At 46.9% G+C, this 22,060-nt stretch overlaps 9 protein-coding genes across 9 annotated transcripts; 4 read left to right on the top strand and 5 right to left on the bottom strand.

Moving 5' to 3' along the window:
- Positions 1 to 206: 206 nt before the first annotated feature.
- On the bottom strand, positions 207 to 872 carry LY89DRAFT_536265 (uncharacterized protein; the record flags this gene model as incomplete). Its single annotated transcript, XM_018208101.1, has 1 exon — positions 207 to 872. A coding segment is annotated over one exon (666 nt), but the record flags the coding sequence as incomplete, so codon positions are not given.
- A 562-nt stretch (positions 873 to 1,434) lies between these two features.
- Positions 1,435 to 2,738, bottom strand: LY89DRAFT_759114 (uncharacterized protein; the record flags this gene model as incomplete). The annotated part of the gene is made up of 2 exons (XM_018221455.1): positions 1,435 to 2,444; positions 2,475 to 2,738. 2 exons carry the CDS (start codon positions 2,736 to 2,738, stop codon positions 1,713 to 1,715), a joined length of 996 nt encoding a protein of 331 aa, XP_018065611.1. The 3' UTR covers positions 1,435 to 1,712.
- Positions 2,739 to 4,290: 1,552 nt separating this feature from the next.
- Positions 4,291 to 5,798, bottom strand: LY89DRAFT_723082 (Lipoxygenase; the record flags this gene model as incomplete). The annotated part of the gene is made up of 3 exons (XM_018218786.1): positions 5,385 to 5,798; positions 5,114 to 5,323; positions 4,291 to 4,957 (listed from the first exon to the last, which is right to left on the bottom strand). Exons 1-3 carry the CDS (start codon positions 5,606 to 5,608, stop codon positions 4,291 to 4,293), a joined length of 1,101 nt encoding a protein of 366 aa, XP_018065612.1. The 5' UTR covers positions 5,609 to 5,798.
- Positions 5,799 to 7,557: 1,759 nt separating this feature from the next.
- On the bottom strand, positions 7,558 to 8,181 carry LY89DRAFT_700480 (putative Trichodiene oxygenase; the record flags this gene model as incomplete). The annotated part of the gene is made up of 2 exons (XM_018217127.1): positions 7,558 to 7,944; positions 8,023 to 8,181. The coding sequence occupies 2 exons, from the start codon at positions 8,179 to 8,181 to the stop codon at positions 7,558 to 7,560; spliced, it is 546 nt and encodes a 181-aa protein (XP_018065613.1).
- Positions 8,182 to 9,885: 1,704 nt separating this feature from the next.
- On the top strand, positions 9,886 to 11,955 carry LY89DRAFT_240690 (MFS general substrate transporter). Its single transcript, XM_018206109.1, has 4 exons — positions 9,886 to 10,565; positions 10,613 to 10,800; positions 10,850 to 11,188; positions 11,244 to 11,955. The coding sequence occupies exons 1-4, from the start codon at positions 10,087 to 10,089 to the stop codon at positions 11,918 to 11,920; spliced, it is 1,683 nt and encodes a 560-aa protein (XP_018065614.1). The 5' UTR covers positions 9,886 to 10,086; the 3' UTR covers positions 11,921 to 11,955.
- A 644-nt stretch (positions 11,956 to 12,599) lies between these two features.
- LY89DRAFT_786877 (uncharacterized protein) lies at positions 12,600 to 14,344 on the top strand (the record flags this gene model as incomplete). Its single annotated transcript, XM_018223022.1, has 2 exons — positions 12,600 to 12,928; positions 13,005 to 14,344. The coding sequence occupies exons 1-2, from the start codon at positions 12,751 to 12,753 to the stop codon at positions 14,342 to 14,344; spliced, it is 1,518 nt and encodes a 505-aa protein (XP_018065615.1). The 5' UTR covers positions 12,600 to 12,750.
- Positions 14,345 to 15,096: 752 nt separating this feature from the next.
- On the top strand, positions 15,097 to 15,950 carry LY89DRAFT_240731 (uncharacterized protein). Its single transcript, XM_018206110.1, has 2 exons — positions 15,097 to 15,331; positions 15,386 to 15,950. The coding sequence occupies exons 1-2, from the start codon at positions 15,205 to 15,207 to the stop codon at positions 15,859 to 15,861; spliced, it is 603 nt and encodes a 200-aa protein (XP_018065616.1). The 5' UTR covers positions 15,097 to 15,204; the 3' UTR covers positions 15,862 to 15,950.
- Positions 15,951 to 16,613: 663 nt separating this feature from the next.
- On the bottom strand, positions 16,614 to 17,906 carry LY89DRAFT_723086 (uncharacterized protein). Its single transcript, XM_018218787.1, has 3 exons — positions 17,517 to 17,906; positions 17,276 to 17,463; positions 16,614 to 17,127 (listed from the first exon to the last, which is right to left on the bottom strand). Exons 1-3 carry the CDS (start codon positions 17,736 to 17,738, stop codon positions 16,680 to 16,682), a joined length of 858 nt encoding a protein of 285 aa, XP_018065617.1. The 5' UTR covers positions 17,739 to 17,906; the 3' UTR covers positions 16,614 to 16,679.
- Positions 17,907 to 18,246: 340 nt separating this feature from the next.
- On the top strand, positions 18,247 to 20,536 carry LY89DRAFT_723087 (MFS general substrate transporter). The gene is made up of 7 exons (XM_018218788.1): positions 18,247 to 18,544; positions 18,644 to 18,743; positions 18,792 to 19,075; positions 19,135 to 19,554; positions 19,610 to 19,747; positions 19,797 to 19,930; positions 19,980 to 20,536. Exons 1-7 carry the CDS (start codon positions 18,375 to 18,377, stop codon positions 20,474 to 20,476), a joined length of 1,743 nt encoding a protein of 580 aa, XP_018065618.1. The 5' UTR covers positions 18,247 to 18,374; the 3' UTR covers positions 20,477 to 20,536.
- The last annotated feature ends 1,524 nt before the right edge of the window (positions 20,537 to 22,060 follow it).

Raw genomic sequence — 22,060 nt, forward strand, 5'->3', positions numbered from 1 at the left:
ATGAAAGCGCAATATGTTCCCTCAACCTCATCTTGAGGTACTTCACCCAGGACTTCATCCACCTCAAAAGGTAACGTGCTTGGGATTGCACCATAATCAGCACTGTCCAACTCTACAGCTGTGATGTCCACATCCATTGCATCTGGTGATGGTTCATCGTCGTGATCTCCATCCTTAATATATCGATCGTCGTTTCCCAAAGTTTCAGCACCTTTCTCGTGTCTTTTGATCTTGAAGACTCCCTTGGGCTTAGGGATGATTCTCAAAAGTCGATATGCAAAGACAAAATCGGAGGACCCTTCAAATTGGAACCTCTCGCCGTGCGCATCCTGGATCTTGAAACTTGGACCTCCCTGGACTGGAACGCCCGTGAAAGGCGTAGCATCAACACCCAGCTTCACATCCACGCCCACAGCATTTCTAACTTGAATAATGCTCCTCGCACCGTGAGCTATCTTAACTCCCGTGACCATGTACAAAGACTTTCCTGGGGTTTTATTGATATGGTCCCTAATCTTTTGAGAATTTTCGACGCTTTTCTGGAGGTACTCGTTATCGGGCTCGAAGAAGCTGGCTTCCAGTTCTCGAAATTCCAACAAGTCAGTGTTGTCCCTGGCCCATTTCGCAGCAACATCGCCTCCAGCACCAACAATCGAGGCCAGAAACGAGACCCATAGTCCAATTTCGCCTTTCTGTGCTCGGGCGACCACTTCGTGGTAATTTGTCTTCTTGTTTGTCTGAACACTTCGGACCTCGATAGGCAGCGGCGGGGCGAGACGTTGATAGGGATTTCTCGGTGAAGTGATGATCTGACCCAACTGCACCAGTCCGTCGGGCGGGTGATCGAAGTCGGGCATACGGAAATAAGTCTTGCGTGACATAATTTGCGTCGATATTTGCTTCTTCGTATTCTCGTCGATGGCTTGGAGAAACAGGCCTGGAAGTCTGAACATCAGCAAACAATGTGCGTTTTATCCAGATAGGCTACCTCTCTGAAAATAACTCACTCTCGTTAATGTCCAATGAGGGAAGTCGCTGAAAGCACACCTTCTGTGGCGGTTTCATGCACTGGGGTCAGCAGTGGCGCAGCGTTGCTCGAGGCTGCCACCACGATGCAGTGTCACCCGGCATTTGTTTTGGGAGATAGGAAATTCTCCTCGCCAAAAGCCTAACACTTGAAACTGAATTACGAAGTTAGGGATGAGTTTGACACAGGAGTGGTAGCAGGGTCTAGAATACCAATATTATTTCATAGAAGCCGTGTATGAGATTTGGACTTCCAAATTATTGCCACTAAAGAAGCAAGAAGGCACGCTTTCAGGCAGAAAGTGAATTGTTAGACGAGTATGCATTAGAACAAAAGTCACTACTTGGGCATGAAGATTTATATATTATTTCTGCTTTTATGAGGCGACGACTCCCTGTCATTGCCTACCTAGGTATTCTATTGTACAAACTATTGACCCCATTGTCCTTCAGTCCCTCGAAACCTAGCTGAAGAGACTACTCATACACCGATCTCATTTCGTAGCCTGAGACGAGCCTTCAAGGACCTGCTGTATGCTCGTATTGTGAAGCACTATTCGCAAGGTCTCCCGAAGGCCTCAAATCATGCATCATCTCCGCCCTCCTGTCCAGCATTCTCACCATACTCCTCCTCCTCCTCATTGTCATTAGTGTACCTATTCGGCTCAGTGTCATCCTTCGATTTGTCACCAGGCAAGTGATCCTTGAGAATCTTGTCGTAACTGGCTCGGTATCTCTCCTTGGTAGCATATGAGTGGTAACCGTTGGCACTCCGCTTGGGATAGGGTCCATCCTCCTTTGCACCACGTGAACGGTGTCCATCCTTGTTTGACGCCTTTCTTGATGGCCTTCCCAGTCAACAGCTTCTTGAGCTCGTCTGCCACCGTCTCGAAATCAAGCTTGCTCAATGAGCGCTTGACCTTGATAACCACTTCCTCGATGGCGGCAAACAGACTATCATGCTCGAACTTTGTCCAAGGTGGGCGCTTCAAGGCAGTTTTTGACTTAGTCGCTGACTTGTCGGGTGCTTCTTCATCTTCTGAAATGTTGCCGAGAGGCTTCCTCTTGAGAGACTTCTTCTTGGGATTTGCAATCTGACGCTTCTTGGGCGCAGGATAAGGGCGAGCATCGTCGTCGTTCTCATCGTCGAACTCTTCAGAGATACTTCCTTCGTCTTCTGAAGTGCTCTCTACATCGTTCTTCTTCCGCTTCGTACGCTTCACGGGCTCAGGAGAAATCTGATCATCGATGAGCCCACCGTCGTCTTCATCGTTAGGGTCTTCAGTGATGTCCCGGGTCACGGTCCAGTAACCAGAACCATCTGCCTTCTTCTTGAAAATCAAGACGATCTTCTTGTTGGAGGCTGGAGAGTCGACGACAGGGCTCTCTCGTTCGGGAGTCTCATCTCGTGGATTTCCCTAACCACTTGTCAGCATGTAGTCGACTACAATGTCCGGCTGGTCTGCAAGATATTCCTGATATGCTGCGATCATATCTGGTGTCATACCCGCAGGATTACCTCTACCGAAATGGGCCTCCATCTCCGGATTCTCTGCAAGGTACTCATGATATTCTCCGAGCATAGAACCAGCCAGACGATCTACAAAGTATGGGCATCGGGAAAGGAATTCTGGAATTCCGCTGTCCGGTCGTGACAGGAATGGTGGGATTGCGCTTTGCGATCGCAACATTTCGTTCTCTTGCGAAGACATGATGTTAATCAAAGATCTCAAGAACTTTCGGCAGTTTGCAAGGAGGGAATTTGTTACTAGGAGAGAGAAGGTTGTGGTAGATTCGTGTTTTGTGGTAGATGTTAAGTTAGAAAGTTGAGGGGAAGATGATGCGCTTTTTATAGGCAAGCGATGTGACGAGCTATATATACATTTGCAAAAAGCTTTGCGAGTTCCGTAGGAGGGTATGCATGGTTAGTGCGCCACCATCTCGGAATCTTCCACCACAAGCTTCCCTCTACTTCGTTTTCCTACGGAAAAGCGCATGCTTGAAACCGCTTTCCAACCTTTTCATGTACCAAGTGCTCAACGGTAGACTAGCAGATTTGCTAAACTCGTTACGACTTACACAACAGTCCAACGCTATTCTTAATCCCACAACAACTATGGGCAAAGTGATGTCTTCCCTAATGCAGATACCGCTGTAAAAGATCGAGGCGCGACTTGGACGCTCCATTGCGCACAGAGCCTCGATATGCCCAGGACTCTCTTCAGTTTGACAATAATTAGCCTCTCTGCTAGGCACCTACAGTTACATTCCTACTTCTTATTAATGCTCTGTCTAGTCTAGGCAGCGGAAAAGTCCGACCCTCATTTGATTTGCCATAATTTCTTGAAGTGACAATGTAGAGCGCAGCATAAGCGACCATCCTTAGGTCAACGACCACTCTCCTCTAACCATAGGGTATTAAAGGGAGCGTAAGAGGTCCTTAGTCCAGCATGGATAAGGATAGCTGTGGGTGAAAACCCCCCTGATAGAATGAGGGTCCCGAGGTCACTTATCAAACTTTAGTCAACCCAGATATATGTGTCAAGCATCTCTTTTCAAATAATGGACTTACTCAGAAGGTCTCGTACGCCAGTACATATCGACCAAGGTTCTATTATCTTTGAATACAGTTTTGAAGGGCTGCTAGTCTTGATACACGCGATAGTCTGCAGTAAGAGTTACATGATGGGATCTCCCCGGCTACATTGGAGGGCTAATCCTTCAGTAACCTGCGCGTAGATTAGTCTTGAGCCCTACGTATACCATGGTGACGCAAGATTTAGGATAACCTGAGTTGAAGGGTGATCTCACTACGCTGTGAAATGACACAGACAACATCACCACGTTCAACAATCACGATTCAAGTAATGCGAACTTGAAAAAAAATATGGTAGTATGGCCTAAAATTCCCATGAAATATTATTCTAAGATAGGAATCGGACAAGAAAATTGGCTTTCGAAATAATAGCGGCTGAAAACGCACCCAGAAGCGCCCTTGGCGAAGTTTAGAAATGAACATAGGGTATACAAGAATGAATCAATTAGTCCAAGGATTCTACTTAAGTAGGATTTGAAGTAGAGCGCTATCAGTCGCATTATTCTAAGAGTCACTTGGGACGATCACCAAGAGTCTGTAGACCTAAGTTTCCTACAATCACTTATCCAGTTTGATTCCGAGAAATCAGATCAATCAGGATCAGATCTTTCAATCAGATGGAACATTTGACTAGATAGATCAGGTAGAGTAATGATCAGATGATTGAGTCACTTGAGGGACAATGTCTTTATCCAATGAGGGGACAAGAGTCTGTTGACAGCGTGGTCGGAGGGGAGAGTGCGGTGAGCAGCGACAATGATGCCTTCTTCAATCAAGTGCGTGTTTGTGAGATGAATGGCCAGTTCATGTCGAATCCAATCAGACACTTGGGCACAGGTCTTGGCATATCTCCAAGGCCAATCGGTTTCTTGGTCAACGTTTGTCTGGGAAGGACTCAAGCGCTTGTTGAAGATCGTCACAGATTTCTCCAATGACTCCTTGTAGTCGATTGCGATTGCCAAGGGATGCAACTTTCCCTGAGGATCAAGCTGAAACAGAGTAACAGCAGCACATCCCCACCGAGTGCTTCCTCTGAAGCATCCACCTGGGTCTGCAATGTTCTTCTGCTGGTCCTTCGCTGAAAATCCGAAAGCTTCGCGAAAGTAGCTGCAGTCTTGCACGAACAACGATGCCGGATCTGCTCTTTCCAAGAGTTGGGCCATTGTCTTGTCTAGCCTCTGGCGTTGAGCTTCAACAGTGAAACGAGAAACCCACTTGCCAGCGGATTCGATTGTCGTTGGATTGATCCCTGTGAAATTTTGTTGGGCAAAGATAGCATCCGAATACCACTTCTTGTTGGGGTCGATGTCTCCCTCAAGGTCTCCGATTGAAGACCTGGACTTGGTCTCTGCATGATGTTCCATGATCTGGAGAAAGGATGTGCTGGGCTTGAAGTCATCGACCGCATCCGGAATTGGCAAGACGAGTTGGAAGATTTTTGTGGCCCAGCCCAATTTCTGTTTGGCAAGCAACCCGACGATCCCATTTTACTGGTTGATATTTGTCTCCCCATCAGGTCCGTTCTCCGCGAAGATATCCTCCTTTTCAAAAACGTCAATCGGTGGGACGACTTCCAGATGTGGTGGATAGCCTTCTGATCTCTCTTCGGTCACGAACTTGTAAAGCTGCTGTTGATCTTTCAGTTCTCTGGCGACCGCGATACTGGGTTCAAATCCGATTGTGTCCATATACGATGAATAACTGTTGTTTCGGATGTCAGTGAAAACTCAATTGAAGAGAACTATCTTCCTGTCCGCCTTACCTTCCAATGCCCTTGGCAAAAGCTACGCTCATAGACTTTGAAGTTTGTTCATAAGTCTTCGGGATCTTCTCATTACTAGTGTTCTGGAGGAGAAGATCGCTGATGAAGACGGCCGGATCCCAGGAGTCGAGTTTGAAGGTCTCTTTTGCTGCTGGTGTTACGCCCGAGAGAATGGATTTGGCGAGCTTCTCGGACGGCATGGTGCGGATCTGTATAGTAGACATCGTGTGATTGGATTTTGGATTGCTGCTAATGTCCTGATGAATAGGTGAAAGCCAGTTGTACAGAATGGAGAAGGGTCATGCTATATATATGCTCTCAAACTGGTGGGCACCTATCAGATTCCGTCTTCTTCCGTTGACTCAGCTATCAGTGCCTGCTCTTGGCTTGGTCTTCTTAGTTGTTCACTATCTATCTCATCTAATTGATTTGTGTCAATCTAGAAGGCCAGAACAAATATTTTAGCGGTGTGCTGGGGATTCCCCAGCAAAGAACTTTCACATGGCTCTGCCAGACTAATGATATTGCGTACGTCGTATAATTGAGTAGAAACGTGCATCATAGGAGTAGAGGCGCATTATTATCTGCATTCAAGGGCTTAAAGCGGTGTGCAACTATCGTGTTATTAGGATAATGCAGTCCGACTATGAGATTCAACGCGGCGCAAAGCACAAATCTATCTTCAAGTTTCAAGCCATATGGCTCCATTTAGGACAAGTGGACGTCCGTGGCTGAAACTGGAGACCCTGTGAAGACGAGATGTCAGTGCCGCTTTAGTCTTGGATCGCCCCTGGACATAATGGACTGTCTGAAACAAACAAGATCTCAACTTGAAATTATTTCTGGATTGTGTGTGGAACAGACTACCCTCTGACAGCTCTTCCATAGTATTTTTAACTGTTAGAATACCCTGTCCGCCAACAGTAATATGAAGAATGTTCAGCCGACTTGAAGAACTAAGCGCAGAAAGAAGACCAAATACAGAGAAGGGAAAATAGGGGGTGAACGAGAAATGTATAGTGCAGCAAACATTACTTCCTTGCCACTGGTCGGACTGCTTTATGGCTGGAAGCCACGCCAAAGCCGATTTTTTCATCTTCAGCGTATTACGGACAAAGATAGTGAAGCCGAAGGAGGTAACACCACAGACCTAGTCGAGTCATCCCCGAGGCCAAAAATCACACTTTTCTTTTGATGGAGCTCAACGGTTTACACTCAACGAAATCATTCTTCCTTGGCGGGGGTTCGTGGGGTTACACCGCTACCGATGCCAGTCAGCCTTAGCAAGCCTCTCACGGCCCGTTCCGGTAAGTTCCCGCTCTTCATCGCGATCTGCAATATTCGAAGGGTTCTGGACCAGCACACCGCTATCAGCCTCATGCACGCGTGGTTCCTGGGGAGAGTTCATTGTCTCAGACACGCCAAGACAGAACCGAATTATTTCGCATAGCACATTAATCTCAATAATCCTGTCCTGCATAATTTGTCGCTCTAGAACATGACGATTCCTGGTATCACATCCCTTTGGTGGTGGGCCTGGTAAAGCTGTGCGCCGGAGCGCCAGTCTCATTCTCGTATGTTAAGTTCAATGACGAAGATCGTTGGCATTTCTGTCAAATCTTGTACATTTATTCTTGAATCGCAAACTAATTGAATTGTTGGTCACTCGCACGTGGATCATAGTTTACAAAGTTTCAGGGTACATTTCTCACCTCATTACTCCCACTACACAATTTGATTCGGTCTCTGTTTTCCATGTCAATGAGATTAGCATCTCCGCAATATTTTTACGGTTCAATGACAACTCAACGGAATGATATATCTTCCTTTTGGCTATAAATTTTGGGTCGTTATTCGGGGAAACGGGGCAAGAAGCAAATACACACATACAGGGGGGCAAGGCGGTGGGTACTTATTGCGAGTTGCATAATGGAACTCCTCAAAGATGAAAAGTCCAATCAGTTATTGATATTCTCAATCTTGTCGGTCGACATAGATGCACTTGATAGATAGGGCAGAAGTCTCTCATGTTGAAAGACTTGAATTAAAGTGGTACTTTAAAATCAAGCAATGGGTCTTTCAATGCTTCTCACGTGGTGTCCGATGACACTCCAATCTCATATCAAGAGACTATGCAAAGCCGAAGATTCTCAAATAAGCATCTAGCACATCCCTATTGACGACCAAGATCCTTTACCCTCAGCCCCTTGGATCCCAACCTTGGACACAATACGTGATAATCATGGCAGAATGCTACGTCCTGATCTGTGGTCTCGAAGAGTCTCATATTCCAGCGTGCTATGGCTGCAACCGCAACGACCATTTCAGCATTTGCAAGGTGCATACCCACACAGGCTCGTGATCCCCTCATGAAGCTCAACATGCATCGGCGCCGGCGAGCGAGTGTTGCCTCATCGGCATTCGTCCACCTTTCAGGTTCAAATTTCCAGGGGTCTGGGAATATCGACTCGTTGGTGTGTATCAGCAGGGTGGAAACGCTAATTGAAGTGCCGGGTGGGATCGTGTACGTTTTTGTTTCGTTCTTTCCGTTAGTGTGCGTCTATATGATAGACTCATCTGGGCATACTCGCGGGTTTTGACCTGTGAGGCCAAACGTTAGACGATGTGCTTCTTGGACGATACCAGAGATGTAGGGGAGCTGCTCTAGCTGAGTTGGCGTTACAGCTAATGGATTGGCGGCTAGCTCAGTGCGCAACTTGGTCATTATATCTGGATTGGCGAGGAGGTGGAAATGAGCTATCACAAGCGATAGCATGGGCGAGTACGTGCCCGCCATAACAATATGCGTGGCCTCGTCCTCGAGCCTTTGTGCTGACCTTTCCGATGCTGTCAGGTTGGGGTTATCACGGAGATGTGTAAATACTGAAGGAATCTCGTGGGATGAAGACTTGCGAGCCAAGATGGTATCGATCTGCGTGCGTATGTCTCTGCGGAATATCATCATGTCTTGTACTCCTGGAGGCATCATACGTGCGCCGATGCTGGAGGGCAACATCTGCATCAAGTCGCGGATCCAACTGAAATGTGGCATAAACTTAACACTGCCAAGTACAGCAGCGACATTTTGACGGCGGAGTTTAGCAAGACCCAAATCTCCCATGAGATTGGGACCGTAATAACATTCATACCAAGAAGTGAGAGCAGCCAAAATGGGACCGGGAATCTTCCCAAGCGGAATCATTAAGTAGTGAGAGAGCACCAGGTAAGTAAAGTAACCGGACACGAGGGACGTCAAGACTGACGCCCAGGACAGAAGGGGTGTAGTCATGATGCTCCAAAAGGGGGTGAACTGTTTGAAACGGGGTGGTTTCATTGAACGAAAGCGTCTTATGGAGAACAGAAAAGTAAAGCTTAAAATATTGAGAGCTGCTAGGACCCTGTGTGTAGACTGCCCGTAACAGGAAGGAGGGGTGTACTAACGCCGAACTGAAACCAACATTGATAAATGAACACTTTCACTCGCCGCAATCTAAATTAGTAAGATTCTCGGGTTATCCCAACTACTTAGATGTTCTTTATATCTTACAGCCGTTGTTGGAATGGGTTGGCTGTGTTGTTGCATGTAAGCCCGGATAATTGAGCTCGGCAATTGTTCAGAGATTTGCTTGCTTTCCTCAACGCTTCAGAAATATGACTGCCGATATTCTGCACAAGTTGCAGCTCACCCTTTTGGTGGTACAGGCGTGTATTTACGAAATGTGGTAACAACTTTGTTTGAAACATATGCGTAGACACACCGTTCAACGGCTTAGCTTGGGAGACTTAAAAGATTGGAATGCAAAGCAGAAATACACTTGCTAAGATTACCAATGAATTGCAGCACCAACCCACAAGTGCATATTTCTTGCCAGTTTGGCGATGCAGTATTTCTCTCAAGGACAACAAGGTGATTGGAACAAGGATCAGACTACCACATACGCATTCCAATCTTGGGCAATAACCGCTCACGTGACTCGAGAATCGGATGCTGCACCAAGCTAATGCCTTCGACATTGTCTTCTTGAATTCTCAATTCGATTCCTTGAGACCGGAGACATGCAGGCAAAGTAGCTCAACTAATATAGCCGCATGGTTGAGTCGAGTCAAGTGACCGGCTATTCTCTCGCGCGCCGAACGTGCATCCGCCTAACGGCGCGTTTTGATCGACATCTCAACACAACCCTCCGACTTCACGATGCGGTACGACAACGGAACCCACCGATAACTTTTCTTTTTATCTGTTCCCGGTCGCACATCAGTACCATATCTCGACCACGTTGTCGCAAGGATATCTATTGATTATGCCGTTAGCTACCCCGCAAGCTAGTTGCTACGGCACACACACTGCCGTTCCACTCAGGGTATAGTTACCACTGTTCTGAAGTCGGATTCGGAATAGCCATGCTAGGATTGTGGTCCACAGTCTGAAGCACGTCCTTATTGAGGCGCTCAGATTAGAAGCGTTCTTGGCAAGACGTCGCCGAAGGATCCTTTCGTTGGCTTTTGTTGCTGTGTGGTCCTATTCTTCTGTCACATAGCTTAAGTACACTTCTTCCCACATTTCATAATCCTCCAGCCATCACTTCAAACTCAGAACATACAAGAGTACTTTTCTTCCCTGGCTCCCCTTCCCCTCCGTCTCGTCGACCCTAGCCTTCTACCCTCACTCTCTTCTCGACGTCTTTCCTGGTTCGACGACAAGATGTCCGCCCCCTACCAAGAGGCCATCCCCAAGGATGACTCTACTCAACCTCGTGCCTCAGACTTCGAGGCAACTGTTGGTAACCCCTCCGACAGCGAAAAGTCCTCTTTGAACTCTGCTTCCAAAATCCAAGAAGTCTCCAAAGTTCGCTGGATCCTTGTTTGCGCCGGCCTCTTTCTCGGGGCTCTCCTCTACGGCCTTGATACCACCATTGCCGCCTCGGTACAAGGTCCAATTCTCCTCTCTCTTGGGGAAATCGACAAGCTCGCCTGGGTCGGAATCGGATTTCCAATGGGTGCCGTTGCTGTTATTCTTCTGATAGGACGCTTTTACTCTCTTTTTGAGATTAAGTATTTGATGATTGGTGCTGTGATCACATTCGAAGCGGGTTCTGCTCTTTGCGGAGCAGCTCCTAGTATGAATGCCATGATTGTTGGACGAGTTATTGCTGGTATGGGTGGTGCTGGAATGTATCTTGGGTAAGTTCAAAAGACTTATATGCTCTTGCGAGTCTAACTATGAATAGAGCATTGACATATATCTCCATCTTCACTCCCTTGGCTACCCGTCCCATCTACAACGCGTTGATCGGTCTCTGCTGGGGCACAGGATGTATCCTCGGTCCACTGATTGGGGGTGGATTCGCCGTTTCATCCGCAACCTGGAGATGGGCATTTTACATCAATTTGCCGTTGGCTGCTGCTCTTTCACCAAGTAAGATTCTCTCTGAAGCATCGATGAAATCAACACTTACATTTCACAGTCTACATTTTCCTGTTTCCAAAACACTGCTCTACTCCTACCATCCCAACCGTCACTAAGCTGGCCACAATCGATTGGATAGGTGTAACACTGAATGCTTCGGTCTTCACACTATTTCAGGTTGTCCTCACTTTCTCTGGCAGCACCTGGAAATGGACTGAAGCTGGTCCCATCGCGCTCTGGGCCTCATTTGCAGTTTGCCTCACTCTCTACGTTATTCAACAAACATTCAGCATCTTCACGACACCAGAGAAGCGAATATTCCCTGTCCACTTCTTGAAGTCCCGCACTATGATCCTCCTCTATGTTGGAACTGCCGCAGCCGCGACCGGACTGGCTGGTGAGTCTACCCCTGCTCTTCTCCGTCATATTTTTGCTTACACATTCATGAATAGTCGGTGTTTACTACATTCCCCTCTTCTTCCAATTCACCCGCGGTGATTCCGCCATCAAAGCCGCTATCCGCCTTCTTCCTTTTATCGTCCTGAACGTCTTCTTCGTGATGTTCTCCGGAGCCATCCTCCCCATGGTCGCAAAAGGTCTCTACGCTCCATTCTATCTCGCTACCGGTATCTTCACACTCATCGGCGGTGTTCTCATGTACCGAGTCCACGTCTCAACAGGCGTCACCTCGATCTACGGCTTTGAAATTCTCGTCGCAATAGGATCAGGCTTGACAATGCAAGTCGCATACAGTGTTGCCGTTGCCAAGGCCGCTAAGGAGGATGCACAGAATGCCATTGGTTTTATCAACACAGCTCAAATCGGAACAATCGCAATCTCGCTGTCAATCGCGGCCTCAGTGTTCCAGAACCGAGGCTTCATCAACCTCCGCGACGCACTTGCGGGTTATAACTTTACCGAAGATGAGTTGAGAGGTGCGTTGAGTGGTGTTCAGAGCGCAATCTTGAAAGGTGGAAATGCGGTGGTGACACAAAAGGCTATTGAGGCCATTGCAAAGACTATTGATTCAATTTGGATACTAGTCATTGCGGCTGGTGCTGTAGCGTTCGTGTGCGGTGTTACTATGAAGTGGGAGAAGGTTGATATGGAGATGGTTGCTGGTGGGTAGGCAATCCTCGGAGAGATTGGGAGGGCACGTGGGGTAATTTAGAGGAGCAAATGCCTTTTTATGAGATATCTAGATTGGTCTAGGAAGGCGATTAAAACCAAGGCGTTGGGGAAGGATGGTTGTTTCATATACATAGAATAAAAATATTGGCGACGAGGTATAAGTGGTGTCATACTTAATTATATCCCAATGAAGAACAACGAATGTTTTCAGCAACCCTCTCCCTATTGTTGACTGAAAGCGTTTTTACTCCATATAATTTCTCATAGAAGACGTGGGGAAAGCTTGCGTGTGAGTTGGTGCTGCAACAAGATCGAATGTCAATTGTGCAACAACATGGTCTTCGGAGGAGTAGTCATCCGCATCACTTCCTCAGATCCTACTCGGTAGCATAAGTAGGCCTGTACGAAGCCTGAAACGAGTTGGAAGGGTAAGCCTCGGCCTACCGAAGTTTCGAAGTAATGGCATATCGTGATTGGTCGACTGATCTCTCGGCGCGTATAAGCCAACAATCCCCCCGAACCTTTTCCCTGTGCGCACAATTTATATTCCATGCAGTTTGGTGAAAAGAAAACACGGAGCAGGACTTTCAACTAGTACATGCCGGGACGAAAACTGCATAAGTGTTCGGTGGAATTCGTGACCTTAGCGAAGACATACAAACAGGTACTGGAGTGTTCGCATTGGATTTTGATACTCTTAACATGATAACTATTCTTCGGTACGGACTCTGCGACCTCAGAATGGTCTGTTTCGCTTCATATACTTTGTGTCAAAAAATGACATGACCAACACCTCCGCGGCTGTAAACTTCCAACATCGTGCCCAACATGTCGAGAAGGCTGCGATCGCAGGAGAAGATGTTTCTGTTTCTTCTCTTCACTTTTTGCGTCTTCGAACTCTCGTTTCCGAATATTTACGACAGCAGAACAAATGTGCCTGAGATGTTGATCACCAGGCTACAAGCTTTTGCTTTTTGGATAGCAGCCCTTGTTTCTGCGCGACAAGGTAAGTTCGACATTTTTGTAGCCTGAAGTTAATTATCTTCATCGCGCAGTTCATGCTAATTATTCGTTCTGATAAGGCCAACTCCCCACCACTACATCGTTCCTACCAGCCTCATCAGAGGCTTTCATCTGCAAAGCTGGCTCGTGCGCATATAATGTTGTAGCATCTTCCATCCGGGGTATACCTCCAGCTATTACGACAAACGATCCAAAAGATAAAGTGCCGAGCATTACAAATTATCCATATCATCCTGGAAAGAGAAGTTCCAGAGTCACGAGGGTCGGAACAGTCAAGCGGGTAGACGAGGAAGACCCAACCATTATCAGGCAACGCGACTTCACCGATCCAAATACATTCTTAACTGGGACGAAAGCTCAGTGGTTCCAACACGCAGTGGGTCTCGTGGAGAGTAGTGGGCCGCAGAGAATAGAGACACCGACTGGAGGTATTCCATCATCAACTTGGTTCGACTATTCGGATCTGCGGAATCATGCTATTACCACTGGCACTGGGCCTTCATGGGGTTGTACCAGTGTGCTAGTGTTTTCCGAACGAGGAGTATGGATGGCACATTTCTGGGAGCAGGAACAGATACAAAATAGCACGACCTTTGACAGCGACGTGCTTAACTTTCTGAGAATAGGCAGCGGTGATGGAATACATCAAGGGCTCGTTGACGTTGTAGATTGGCTATTTAACGGGTCAATACCTGAAGACATAGGAGAGAGTTTGGAAGAACCTCTTTTCTCAGCCGCCGTCATCTTTACACCAAGCTATCGCGACAGCCAAAAGGTTCCAGAAGGTGCAAAAGCGGCAGATCCTATCTACGGTGATCAGATCAAAAAGATTAAGGCTCTCTTGATCGACCAACTGCCAGCTTTTACAGACCAGAACATCCAAGTTGCCACATACAAACCTGTCAACTCTGCTGCTGAGATGGAAGCACAGCCGTGGCTCGGCCTCATGACATTTGAGTACGCTCCCCAACACTTAAGAAAAACCGATGACGGGCAGTGTATCGTCTCGCGTGCGTTACGAATATGGAATCAAGACGAAATACTTGGTGTCTACCCGTATACCTGGCCGCAAAGTCTTCCGACGGCTTCTGGACTACCAGATATCCAGCTCAGATCGAAACAAGTGGACATAGGTGCTTGTCCAGCGGACGTCTCGGGTATTTTGAAGAGCCAAGGAAATGGAGCATACGAACCGCAGTTTGTTTTTGGTCTTAATGCTCCTGCAACAACAATTCCCACTTCAACCACGGCTTCAACGATACAACCAACTCCTCCGCCGACGCTACCAGACTCAGACTATATGTGTAGCAGCTGGCAACTCAGCCCAAATGGTGTGCAAGTGGGATCAGATTGTGGAGGTGATCCGAATAAAGTGGTGACTGTAACGGTATCATGGTGATATTATACCCCAAACATTTTAACTATGACAATCAATATGAATTGGTCTGACACTAAAGACATCAAAAGCACTCAGCACAGATTCACGTGACTAAAAAAATCGTTACTTCGATCATGAAATCTCCGAGGCACTTTTCACACTCGCGAAGAGACTCTGCTTTATGGCCAAGAGGACTCCACGCTTCCAGTTTCCAATCGGAGCTTAAACAACCTTAAAAAATTTGCTCCGCTTTCGGGCCGTCCGAGCTTGACGGCTTTAAGCTTAAGTATATGTCAGCCCACCGTCTTTCAGCTGGCTTACTCACTGACTAGGATTGAGATACAACGGTACAGTGCAGGATGAAATCATGTCAGCATTTAGTCATGGAATAAAGCACCTAGCAAAACTTCATCTCTCCATGGGAAGAAAGAATTCCTAAATGGGAGATACTCCGAAAAGTTTTTTTGGTACCTTGCAGAAGATGACATGCGACCTCTCGCTTGAGCGGCTCTCCGCGCCAAGTCGCCGATTGAGATCCCCGCGCTTAGAGTTGAGTACTTTTTCAGCTGCTTCATGTTGCGGCCTACTTCTCCAACCATAAATCACTCATCTTACAGCACGAGTGTGGCTGGCTGCAAAGTGGATGTCTGATGTTACAAGTCATGCCCGCGATGATACGTTGTTTGCAGGAAGATACTTGTCAAACTAATTCACGGCGGTGAACCCCACATCTTAATTTCCATGAACCAGGCTTTTCCCGTGTACGATCGTTTGAATTAAAAATAAAAAGAGTCAAAGATGCCACCAAAAATCAATTAACAGTTCTCCAGAGAGGAGCCTCATCACAGTTCTGAAAATCCATCTTTGTCAAGTATCTCAGAATGCGTTTGAAAATCATTGCCCTGCTTACCTTAAGCACCGTCACTCTCGCCTGTTGTGGTAACAAAGGCGTCACTTCTTGCTGTGGGAAAGGGAAGTGTAACATTTTCTGTTGCAACTGCAATGGAGGTAACCTATCACACCATCACTTTCCTTCACTTCAATTATACTTACTCTTCATAGGGTGTGACAAATCTTGCAAACCCGTCGAACTTCCCATCTGCTGGGCGTGGGACGGCGGAACCATATGCGACAACCCTGATGGATCAACAAGCATGTCAGGAGGAGGTCCCAAAGTCCCCAAGGTCCCACCAAAACCCAACGGCAAGCTTGCCGCTGAAGCCCCGATTATTCGAGTCAGTGCAGATGCTCCAAACGTTGCCTTGTGCGGTGGTGCGATGGATGAGAAACCAGTCGACCCGACCAACAAATCTGAAGCTGGTCCGAAAGTTTCTCGCGTTACACCGGAAGGGGTGAGCGAGGATGATAATGCTATGCATCAGGCTGTGGATGGGCATGGGAAAGGATTCTTTACTTTCAACGAGTTTTTGAAGTATCTTGGAGAGGAGAGGACCCCGGAGCTGGAGGAATATTTTGACAAGTATGTGAACCTTTGGTTATTGATCTCATCATACGAATCCACTAACACTTCGAGTTAGATATGACGTGAATGGAGATGGAGTTATCACTCCAAATGAGATGTGTCTTCAAGATTAAGCGGGTAACCGGCGTTGAGTTGAGGGGTTGGAATGGCTGGGGGCATAAGGTGTCACTTATCAGAGTGATTCATATTTCGTAGAGTTATACTAGAAGTCTTGATTTCTTGTATGACGGGGCATGTTTCTTCTTGATCTTTCTACTGCTGTAAATTCTCTCCGCCTTGAGCTTTCTTGGCATGGAGGACTCTTTCGACCGCGTCACATGATGTTGCTTATGGAAAGCGGGGGGAAGATGGGAAGATTCGTCGAACATAGTGCAAGAGCTAAGGCACTATCTCAAAAGTGTATCCACAAAAAGATATCTCTTGAAGTAAGCGAGCTCCTTGTTAGTACGACTGATAAATGAAAACAAGTCGCTCCAGAACCGAGATCTGAGCCCCTCCCTTTAATCTCCAGCTGTATATTTAACCTCCGACTGGGCGCTTAACCCAGCATTGGCCAGCTATCCCCTTGAAGCATTACCGATGGATCACAATCTATTGGCGACGTCCAAGAAGGCGGATCCAAAACAATCGCCGGCCAAGAGCAGGAGGTAGCAGGCTGAGAAAGGCCCCTTGTCAGCTAGGCATACGGAAATATTGACCTCTTGTGGCATAAAAATCTGACCAACACATTATCCACTGTTCAACAAGTTTGGAAACAAGAGAAATCTGTAAGAGGCTCTCAAATTCTCAAAAGAAGTGATTACTACAGCACGCGTTAAGCTGATTCCCCTGAATTGTTCTGGCCAGGAGTGAACGCTCCCGGTATCCGCTCTATCATTTAAAGTAACAGATAGTTCTAACTTCGACACTTTCCCTTGGGATAGTTCCTTCCGTTGGATTGAAAAATGCTGTATGGGGACACCTCCAACTCTTTGATCCTTGATGTCTATTTGAGTCGTACAGCTTGAACACAAGCACTTCGTCAATCTTCATATCCCTAAAGTAATACCACCTATGCTCTGGCTTGAAAGAGAAGTTTGCGCCCTCGATAGTGTATGCGGGCTGAGGTACTATTGGCAACTTCTCTGGAATCTTGTCGACGATGATCATGGGGTACGGTGTTCCTTCGTCAGGAGCCACTGATCGTGCGTCAACGACTGCCAATGGCCAGTCTTGCGGAGGAGGTGTAATCGCGCGCCAGACATTCACAAACGCGAATCGAGAGTATTTGATATCTCCATTTTCTTGTGCCTTTTTGGGAGCAAAGTCTTCAGCATTTCCACTGTGGAGATTCTTGAAGTCAGTACACTTCTTTAAAAAAAAGCTTGAGGAGGATGTTGGAGAAGTAATCCCGTTTTTGGGAGAGAACCAGTATCCCATCACCCCTCAAATGACTCAAATTAACAGGATAATCCTCGGGGACTGCTCACGATGAATAGTCCGTGTGCACATCTGCGGCACGAGGCTGATAGGTCGTGCCTACTTTAGCATCTGTCTTGCGAAGTACAGGAGCGCTGAAAATGACCACATCGTCCGCACCAGTGAGCGATTTGACGAGAGAAGTGATTTCTGAAGCATAAGTTGTATCCAATTGTTCGCGAGAGTAAAAGTTCGTAAGCTGTACATTCGGCTTATCAGGGCATGTTCCAGAGAACGAATTCTGTAGCATACCTTGGAATTGTGTTGAATCAAAGCAAATCCACCATTGTCCAGTGTAAACTCCTCCTGGGTCGGACGCGCGTCATGTACCACGATGGATACGTCGTCGTACTTGCCAGTATTTACTTCGAGACCTTTGCTGAAATAACGCACATTCTTTGAGTCTGGTTGTAGATACTTCACGGTCGTTTTCACATCACCCACTTTAGTCTCTGTGTATGTAGAAGTTGCCATCTTGTCGACTTGTCCAAAAGCGCTTGTTTTCGGGTTGGGATGAAGTTCAATCAGGTAAGATCGGGAACAGGCACGATAGATGAATTTAAGATGTACTAGCTTTACCGACTGCTTGCTTGACGATCGCAACGGATTCAATTCGGTACCTTCGGGTTGAGGATAAGAGCGAGGTTTGGTTTTCTAGGTGGGGCTTCGGAAGCATATGAGAACTAACGTGGGGCCTAACTTGCCCTTGTTTATTCAGCTGCCCATTACTCTGCGAAAAAAAAAAGCAGAAGTATCCTCTTTTTTCTTAAAGATAACCGGAGATAACGCGGCTCCCGACTTCCGCAACAGAACGGTGATATCAAAACCACCGCGAAGCTGTGGGTCACAACTGTTGTTGGTTATGAATTGTCGCCAAGCTCTACCCCGCGTCATGCACAGTCTTCTGCGGGGACCCTAAGCGACCCCCGGACTGGGAACTTCAAGCTCCAGATACCCCAACCTTGAGCGTACCCCACAGGCCCAACCACCCTTCGCGGGATCCCCAGCTTTTGTGAGAAAGATACTTTAGTCCTGCAAGGCCGAAATTACAAAGTCGCCAAATTTAGACGTCTTTCTTGCACAGTTGTCTTTACATGATCAAGATTCAAGATGCAGAAATCTGGTGAGGAACCTACTGCGATGACTATCGAGAATGCAGGTAGTCCCGAAGCGCACCATGACCGGAAAACTCAATTACAGAGTGTTGATCTGATTGAGGATGAATATCCTGTCAAGTTGAGTTGGAGATCTTGGTTGGTTGTCTTCATCATTTGTTTTGTGTAAGTGTCCACTCTTATTGATTCATTGCCTACTACATGGCTGGGAACATGTTACTGTCGTTTCTGCTTAGCGTTCATGCTGATCGTTTAATGAATTAGCAACATGTCACAGATTTTCGTCGTGACAGCTGCTGGAAGCGTTATTGCTTTTATTATTCGGGACTTGGGAGATGCATCAATATCTGGATGGATCATACAGGTATGAATATTCTTACCTTGTCGATGTGACAGCTCATCAAAAATGCAGGGCCCTCTTCTCATGCAAGCCGTGCTATCACCAATTGTCGGTCGCCTATCAGACGTTATCGACCGGAGGTATCTAGTCTCTATACCACCACTAATTGCTTTTGCTGGGGCTGTTATATCAGCAAGGGCAGAAAGCATGTCGGTTCTCATTGGCGGGGGAATTCTAATTGGATTCACATTGAGCACTGTTGCGATCATTGAGGCTGTACCAGCTGAAGTTCTTCCCTTGAAGTACCGTGCACTGGCAAGCGGCTTGGGATTTGTTGGCGGCGCTACCGGTGGTTTGTAAGTCTCGAAGGCTGTTGACCTCCTTTGACTTATGTCTAAATCCTAACTTCTTTTAGGCTCGGTGTTCTCGGTGCTGGTGGTGTCACCAATACAGATGCTGGAGGATGGCGCTCCATCTTTTGGATACAAGCTGCGTTCCACTTAACAAGCTCCGTCTCACTCCTTATATTCTATCATCCAAAGCGACACCCAGACTATCCTGATATGACATTGAAAGAAATAGTCTGGGCTTGTGACCCGATTGGATCTGCCTTGTTCATCGAAGGGTCGCTATTGCTACTCTTGGCCTTTGACTGGTCGAGTGCATATCCTTGGGGCAACGTACATGTCGCAATACCAATAGCAATCGGTGGAGCGTCACTGCTCTTGTTTTGCTTCTATGAGTGGAAGGGCAGGTCGGATGGGATCGTGGCTCATTCGCTCTTCAAGGGAAGTCCGAACTTCATGTTATCTGTATTTGCTTTTGCCGTTGAAGGGTATGTATGCTTCCTTTCATTTTTGATTCACTTAAACTAATATATTGTTTAATAGCTGGATCTTTTACTCGGCTGTAAATTCTATTACCCCTCAGATTGTTCTTAATCTTGGATTCGAAGACACTTCATGGCAAATCTCCATCAGACAGCTTAGTTATAATCTTGTATCTCTTTTTGCATGTCTACCTATCACGTAAGAATTGCCCACAGATCTTTGAATGAAGGTTACTAACATCTGGAAGCTGGTACGCTACAAAGTATAAGGACCTCAAGAATCCGACTATAGTCTGTTTTGTACTCTTTTTGATTGTCTGCATTTGCTACGCAACTATTACTCCTGCTATGAACCACGCACAGATTGGATACAATGTGATCGGTGAGTAGCTAGCCATTCGAAGACATTATGTCCACTGACACGGGTGCAGCCGGGATTGGACAAGCTGGACCACTAATCCTGATCGTTGCTCTCGTTCAATTCACCGCTCCTCACCAATATCTCTCTTGCGCAACCGGTCTTGCGTTCTCAGCACGTGCAATTGGAGGAGCATTCGGCTCGGCCGTCCTCGACGCCATCATCAACGGAAAACTGAACTCTAAATATGAACCTAGCATACTTTCAGCTGCAACTGGAGCAGGCCTGTCAGCCAGCGCCGTGCCAGCCCTTCTAGCCGCACTAGCAGCTGGTGATTCAACAGCAATTGCTGCTGTCCCCGGAATCAATGAGTCGATTATTGCAGCCGTAGTGAATGCAAGCCACTCAGCTTATGCGTCTGCGTACAGACTCGCATGGGTATCTATCATACCTTTTGTTGTGTTAGCGATTGTGGCTATATTCTTTTTGAAGGGCGTTAAGGAGCAAATGACTGAGAAAGTCGAAGCAACGGTCGAGCATGTCCCAGACAAATTGGGAATGGAGAAGTGACGAGTGCAGCGGGGTATGGGTATAGATCAGGTAGAGACTGTGACGGCCGAATCAAGGTGTTGATGAAGCGACCTTGTTCAAGTACTGTATCAGTTATTTTTAGCTATAGGATGAGTCAGTATTCGATTCTGACATGCAGTAGATGCGAGCTGTATAGATCAATCAATCATTTCGTCCATACTTGATTAACTTAGTCAATTTAGGAAAGTCGTCGTGAAGGGACTGTACAGTGGATGGACTCACCACCTACACGAGGTGTTTGACATTTTCTATGATTTGCGAGGCAATGAAAGAAGGTGTTCCCCTACAATCGCAATCATGATTATGAAAGCACTTAACTATCCGCGATTTATATGAGACCATGCATGCGTCCAAGATTTGCGAATGCTCAAGATTTGAGAGCGGACACTCGTTTTCTTTCCTGCATAATGACATTTCAAGTGCATCTATTCGAGAACGCCGGTACAGTAGGAGCCTCGGCATATTCTCGGCTTCGCTATCCCCTTTTGTCGCTAGTCTAAAGTCTCAGCTCAGCCAAGTCATCATTTCAGACAGCATCTTCAACTGATTGCAGATTATCCTGCAATGCAAACCTCATAATCAACAGAGCTAGAGATGATTGAGTTGCAATGAGCATGCTATCGCCAGGATCTGTCTCGGCGCTTCAAGATGCATGTCTTGTCTGTCGATATCCCTCCTGGACTGAAGCACGTGGTGCAAATGACGACGAGGAAAGCGAGATTCTATGCCACAGCTTCAATGATCTCCAAGTCTCTTCTGCCAACGGCTGTCTTGGATGTCTCGTTCTAGTTCGGGCATGGGAATATGGCACGCCCGCACTGGAAGATCGCAAGGAGGAGCAAATCGCATTCAACAGAAGCGCAGGGCATCTTTACCTGCACCTCTTCAAGAAGCCTCGTGGTGTCTTGAATATAGACATCTTCACTATCGATACTACGCCTCCCTTCAAACATATACGGCCTGCAGCTCTGATATCTTTGACCACAAACCTAAGTGAAAATCTGGGAATGATCCTGCAATGGCTGCGGACTTGCGAACAACAACATAATACCTGCAGCGTCTCTAATACTCAAGTCCCGCCACGCCTCCTTGACTTAGAGACTAGATCTCCAGATAGCATTCGCCTTGTTGAGCTCAATCAGCCCGACATCACCTCGGATAAAGAAGAAAACGCCAGGTTCGATTTCCGCTATGCATGCCTCAGCCATTGCTGGGGAAAGACGAGGTGCAAACACGTGACAACAACATCAAATTTTGATGCCAACGTCAGAGGCATCCCAGTTTCTGATCTTCCTCCAACGTTCCAAGATGCGATCACGATCTCCCGCGCGTTGTCTATCCGGTATCTTTGGATAGACTCTTTGTGTATTGTTCAAGACGACCGTGTCGATTGGAAGATACATGTGAATGAGATGGCTCAAATCTATCGAAATGCATACATAACACTTGCAGCAGGTGCTAGCGGAAGCGATGACAGCGGTTTTTTCCAACAAGCCTCAGCTCCATTCAGCTCGCCTTCATCCTTCATGCTGAATGATGGGCATATGGAGCGTAAGGTTTACA

The sequence above is a fragment of the Mollisia scopiformis genome (genome assembly GCF_001500285.1).
Source record: "Mollisia scopiformis unplaced genomic scaffold LY89scaffold_24, whole genome shotgun sequence".
Classification (NCBI taxonomy): domain Eukaryota; kingdom Fungi; phylum Ascomycota; class Leotiomycetes; order Helotiales; family Mollisiaceae; genus Mollisia; species Mollisia scopiformis.

Coding starts and splice junctions, on each gene's coding strand:
- LY89DRAFT_240690 (XM_018206109.1), top strand. CDS start 10,087: ATGTCCGCCCCCTACCAAGAGGCCATCCCCAAGGATGACTCTACTCAA. Junction 10,566..10,612: donor GGTGCTGGAATGTATCTTGG/GTAAGTTCAAAA, acceptor AACTATGAATAG/AGCATTGACATATATCTCCA. Junction 10,801..10,849: donor GGCTGCTGCTCTTTCACCAA/GTAAGATTCTCT, acceptor TACATTTCACAG/TCTACATTTTCCTGTTTCCA.
- LY89DRAFT_240731 (XM_018206110.1), top strand. CDS start 15,205: ATGCGTTTGAAAATCATTGCCCTGCTTACCTTAAGCACCGTCACTCTC. Junction 15,332..15,385: donor CTGTTGCAACTGCAATGGAG/GTAACCTATCAC, acceptor TACTCTTCATAG/GGTGTGACAAATCTTGCAAA.
- LY89DRAFT_723087 (XM_018218788.1), top strand. CDS start 18,375: ATGCAGAAATCTGGTGAGGAACCTACTGCGATGACTATCGAGAATGCA. Junction 19,748..19,796: donor TTTGCATGTCTACCTATCAC/GTAAGAATTGCC, acceptor AACATCTGGAAG/CTGGTACGCTACAAAGTATA. Junction 19,931..19,979: donor GATTGGATACAATGTGATCG/GTGAGTAGCTAG, acceptor ACACGGGTGCAG/CCGGGATTGGACAAGCTGGA.
- LY89DRAFT_723086 (XM_018218787.1), bottom strand. CDS start 17,738: ATGGCAACTTCTACATACACAGAGACTAAAGTGGGTGATGTGAAAACG. Junction 17,464..17,516: donor TGATTCAACACAATTCCAAG/GTATGCTACAGA, acceptor CCGAATGTACAG/CTTACGAACTTTTACTCTCG. Junction 17,128..17,275: donor GTGCACACGGACTATTCATC/GTGAGCAGTCCC, acceptor GAATCTCCACAG/TGGAAATGCTGAAGACTTTG.